Consider the following 5,160-nt stretch of genomic DNA (forward strand, 5'->3'; position numbering starts at 1 on the left):
ACCTTTGACACATATTAAACATCATTGGCAGCTGGCTACATCGGTGCGCACCTCCTCAGCGATGATGGTGACTACCAGATCTAAATCTATCGGCACTCGCGGGGCAGTGTAGGCATTAATCCCAGAAAAAAACTATTACTGCCAGTACCCTTCTGGACAGAAAATCGAGGGGGTATGTGCCAATGCAGCCAGTATCCTATACTATGTAGGATACTACATGTATTTGAAAACAAGTAAGCCTTTGCATAAAAAAAAATCTAAAGGTGTATGACAAACATCTTAATGTAGATCTCGCTACCAACCGTCATCTTCCAGGTATTAGATATGGTCGACTTCGACAACTGCGATGTATACCAACACTGACATGGCCAATCAGATTCGTGGATGAGGAAGCCATATTGGATTACAAACCCAGCAATAAATCTATCATGTTGCGTTCATTTCAGAAAACTAATTCAGGAGTTGTGAGAGTTGCGGTTTTCAGGGAACATGGCGGCCATTTTGAAAGTGGAACTTTCAAGTTAGTTGGTTATTAGTTGAAGTGTCAGTCCCTCTGTACCAATGACACCAAGAATAAAAATGTTCTGTCAGTACACTTTAAAACATATCACAGTGATTTTTCAGCCTATTTTGGGAAAAAATAACTTTCCTGGAAATTGGGAAAATCTAACGCGGAAAATGATATTTTTGGGAAAAATTGTAAATTTGAATTACAAATAAATTATTATATACATTAAAACAATAAACAAACAATTAAATGGAGATCACTTTGGTTTTATTTTTTCCGTTTTGTTGTGACATTGTTCACAAGGGTATCTGTCTGTCTTTTTTGTTTTTGAACAAGAGGATCAGAGATCCGAGGTCCTCTGCGGACAAGTGTTCTGGTCCCTCAAAGTTAATTTTCATCAAAGAATCAAGTGTTGTCTGGGTAAGACGGTTCCTGTGCTTGTTTTTAATGAGTCTCAACACACTGAAGGCCCTCTCCACAGATGCAGTGGATGCCGGGATACAATTTACCATATACAAAAGTTTGTATAATTCAGGATACGCTCCTTTCAGAAAAGCATCCTCCTCCAAAAGATTGAAGACTTCCTTCATGGACATATCTGTGATATGAACTCCAGATCTATTAATTTACAACAGCGACTTATAATAAATGACAGTATCATTTCAATATTGAAACATCTAATAATACAACTTATAAGTATATTATTTATACTCTTCAAATATTGGTTATAGATACTATATATACAGTATTAATTTATTGAAGTTACATAACATAATTAATTTATTGAAGTTAAATAACACGATGTCATGGTTAAATATGTAATGATAGTTTTTTAGCTCAAATTTGTGTGTAATTGTATTATTCAGAATTTCAACACATACTGACTCACCTTTCATGAAAATAAATAATAGACTGAAAAAAGAAAATGAAAAAAAAAATGGAAAAATTAAACAAAAACATCACAAAACAACACAAATTAACAAAAGAAATGATATATGAAATTAATTAAATAAAATGCATAAGAAAGACAATGATTAAAATAAATAAAACATATCATTAAATGATTTTAAGTATCAAAAATCATCAAAAACTGGAAAAAAATTAATTATACAAAAGTTTAAACATAAAATGACTGAGATATGATAAATTTTAAAGTAATGTATTTCATAAATGTATAAGTTTAGTTACCTTTTGAGAATCTTCAATTGTTGTTTGAAGCCAGTATACTCTGCTTTCATATTCGGAGGGTCAACCACAGGAGGACACACACTAACATCTCCGTCAAACACATCTCGACCTGGCTGGCTATAATGATCTGCTATTCTGTCGATACCACCCTTTAACAAAGTGAAACAAACAATCAAAATTACAAGTTGAATTGCCAATGACTATGTGGTAATAAATTACTAGCTATGGCACCAGGCATGCTGTGTGTAATCAGATAAAAATAAAAGCTAAGTTTATATGCATACACACTTCTCAATTGTCATTCAGACTTGAACACATTTTTCAGCATGTCCTTATCATATGATAATTAAAATATGTTATTTGTACCTTTCCGTGGTCCTGCAACTCAAGTGCCTGTCCTTCTAAGGGCATCATGGAAACACTGAAGCTCATCCTGAATGCATCAAAAACTGGGTGCAAATGAAAGGCATCAAGTAGCTCAACAACCAGTCCATCAATAAGTGGAACTAATGTCTCTCTCAAGAAATCTTGAGTATTGAGGTCCTGAACATGTCGTCTCAGACGAAGCTGGAGGAGAGTCCTGTCATCTATGATATCTAGAATGTCCTGCAGCTTGTTCACATACAGATCTGGTTGGTTCGCAGGGTTGTCAAGAAATAAATCTCTAAGTGCTTGCAGTTCTGTAACAGCTCTCTTCACTTTAAAATAAATTAAATAATATACATGCCATCACTATAAATGAAATTTCCAATGGGGTTTTAATGAAGATACAGTAAGTATAAAATAATCTTATTAATTTAAATAATAATTTAATTTATGTTATGAAATTTTTAATTCATTACGCACAGACATGAATGTCATATAATGAACTAGTCTATAATTATGCTACATGCAATGACCTCAAGTTTTAATACAGAAGTTTTGTATCTTAAACTTATTTATACATTATTAATACATTATTATGATCATACATTAATATTTATATTTATATTTTACCTTGCAGGTACAATGACAAAGTATTTAGTGGTTTCAAGATGTCGCAGAGACCACATATCATTCCAACCAGCTTCTTTTGTGTGACACACATTCGAAGTCCTGCCACTTCTGGTTCCTTTCGTGCTTCATATATCGCATCCAGTGCATCCAGTGCATCCAGTATGGGTTCGTATCTGTCGATGAATCTAATGCAAGCTTTCCAGTGTGATAACCATCTAAAACATGGAAAATAATATTATAGAACAGTCAACTTGTCATGAAAGATTTGCAAATCTTTTTTTTTTTTTTTTTTTATTTCATTTGTTTTGCTGTACATTCAAGTTTTCCGAGTTCGAGTTAACAAAGTTCCACTGTATTTGTATGGTTGTTGTTTTATAAATTATGTAGCTGTTACAGTATACCAGCCCATTACAATCACTGTGATACAGCATTCCTCTTGTTATGCAATGCTTTGACTTTATAAAAATGTATATCTCATTGATTCTGCCATTAAAGTCTTGGTATGCCAATGGATAGTAAAATTTTTGAAATCAAAATTGATATTTGAATTCGCTTTATAATTTTCATTACATATACCTTATAGTTGCTGCCCTGTTGACGATCAGTTTCTCCTGTCCATATGCAGCTTGGACCTCTTGAAAGACAGCAAATCTCTGTGGGGAGAACTTGAAAAGTTTCCAAATACATAGGAGTGCTTCATCAACATCAATGAGACTGGGAAATGTTTTCATCAAGTGTTTGATACAAAGGGCCAGTCTGTGGTTTCTGCAATTGATGTACAATGCATGTGGCGAGTGATGTCTGAATCTCTTTTGTAAACCTGCAACAAATGCGTGATTATTAATATATCAATTAGTATTTATAATGAATATCAAATGTTGTTATGGGTACTTTATGCTCACTGTCTGATTCAATATGAAAATAAATATTATAGTAATAAAAATTAAAATGGTAACAAATTGCACATTAATTGGTTTCATTTTGTCTTTGTTATTTTTTTACAATGTATTACTGTTCTCTGTAAAAAGGAATAAAGTGTATTTTGATTTAATATAATAATGCAGTATGTAAATATCTGTTATTTACCTGTTCTGCATCCACTCATGGAATTAGTTCCATCAAATGCTGTGTACAGACACTTTTGAATCTCAATTCCTTTCCCATTCAGAAATATTCTGATGCTGTCCATCAGAGTGCTGCTGTCGGTCTTTTTAAGTTCAATAATACCAATATAGTGATCTCTGAATGAAGCATCTTCTGTAGGCAAACCTTTACCCTGCCACCTGCAGAATATTGCCATCTGGGTTTTGTTGGACTCATCTGTACTTTCATCGGCCAACAAGGCGTAGCAAGGTGCGTCTTGAATGGAGGACAACACTTTTCTTTCTAGATACTCGCCTAGGATATTGATCATTTTTGTTGCTGTAGTTGATGAAATGTAAGTGGCATATGTTGGGGAAATTTCTAAGTGGGTTTGCAGTTGTTCAACGCCCAATCTGGCAACAAATCTTACAAAGTTTTCATACTGGGCTTGGGCCCACTTCCTCCTTGTAATAAAATAAAGACACTCAAATAATTTGCCGATGACAGATCGATTTAACTCTCTTTTCTTTGTTTCAGCTTGTGTTTTCTGATTTTGCAGAAGAGTTACAATATATTTTTTATCTGAAATTACTTTCACCCTCGTTTCCGTCTGCACTTTTGTAGCTTTTTCATGGGCGGCACTTTTCTCATGCTTCATCAGTCTCTCTGTTGGGTGTTCTCCTAATGTTGCCCCCTTTTCCGTAAATGGGCTAAGATTGTCACTAGGCTTACCGTGATCGTTGTACACAAATTCACATATAGAACAAATAACATCGCCCTTTTCATTTTTGGCTATCCATGGGAACTCACCTTCGAGGTATAGATGTTGAAAAGGCGTCGATCGGATTTTGGTTTTCCTTGAAGTCGACCTATGGCTATGTCGGTGTCCGGCTCGGCGACTGAAGGTGGCGGAGATACCGACCTAGCAGGCTTTGTCTCGACAATCGGAAGTGAACTGGCATGTACTATTGGTTCTGATAATGCCGTCTGTGTTGGTGTTTTGGGTTTAAAAAGTTCAGTAAGGGTTTTGGAGCCCTTGCTGTCGGATAATCTTATTTTCTTAGCGTAGTACTTGCCATTATGTGAGGCCGCCATTTTATGGCGATTCGTGATCACCAAAGCGTTTGCATATTACTTGTATACTAATGGCAAAAACAGCGACCGGGTCAAAATATTCGGAATTGAAATCGGTAATTATTTGGGAATTTCGGCTGGACAATTGGGATTTTTTTTAATGAAATCTCATTGGGAATGGGATCGGTACCCGACCCTATTTATATAGGCTGAAAAATCACTGTATCAATGCAAACCAAAGTTTCCCCTTTGCTCGTATTTCTTTTAAAAATTACAAAGCAATATTTTCTATCCGTTTTAATTACTTTGTA

At 34.8% G+C, this 5,160-nt stretch overlaps 1 protein-coding gene across 1 annotated transcript; it reads right to left on the reverse strand.

The window, feature by feature from the left end:
• Positions 1-804: 804 nt before the first annotated feature.
• LOC117341727 lies at positions 805-4,870 on the reverse strand. The gene is made up of 7 exons (XM_033903590.1): positions 4,586-4,870; positions 3,779-4,502; positions 3,269-3,512; positions 2,693-2,907; positions 2,063-2,394; positions 1,697-1,845; positions 805-1,126 (listed from the first exon to the last, which is right to left on the reverse strand). Exons 1-7 carry the CDS (start codon positions 4,868-4,870, stop codon positions 805-807), a joined length of 2,271 nt encoding a protein of 756 aa, XP_033759481.1.
• Between the last annotated feature and the right edge of the window lie 290 nt (positions 4,871-5,160).

The sequence above is a fragment of the Pecten maximus genome, chromosome 14 (assembly GCF_902652985.1).
Source record: "Pecten maximus chromosome 14, xPecMax1.1, whole genome shotgun sequence".
Classification (NCBI taxonomy): Eukaryota; Metazoa; Mollusca; class Bivalvia; order Pectinida; family Pectinidae; genus Pecten; species Pecten maximus.

What these genes read in the sequence shown, in the direction of transcription:
- LOC117341727 (XM_033903590.1), bottom strand. Translation starts at nt 4,870, where the DNA reads ATGGCGGCCTCACATAATGGCAAGTACTACGCTAAGAAAATAAGATTA. An exon ending in AACAGGGCAGCAACTATAAG is followed by an intron (nt 2,908 to 3,268) that starts GTATATGTAATG and finishes TCCATGTTTTAG; the next exon opens with ATGGTTATCACACTGGAAAG. An exon ending in CAATTGAAGATTCTCAAAAG is followed by an intron (nt 1,127 to 1,696) that starts GTAACTAAACTT and finishes GTAAATTAATAG; the next exon opens with ATCTGGAGTTCATATCACAG.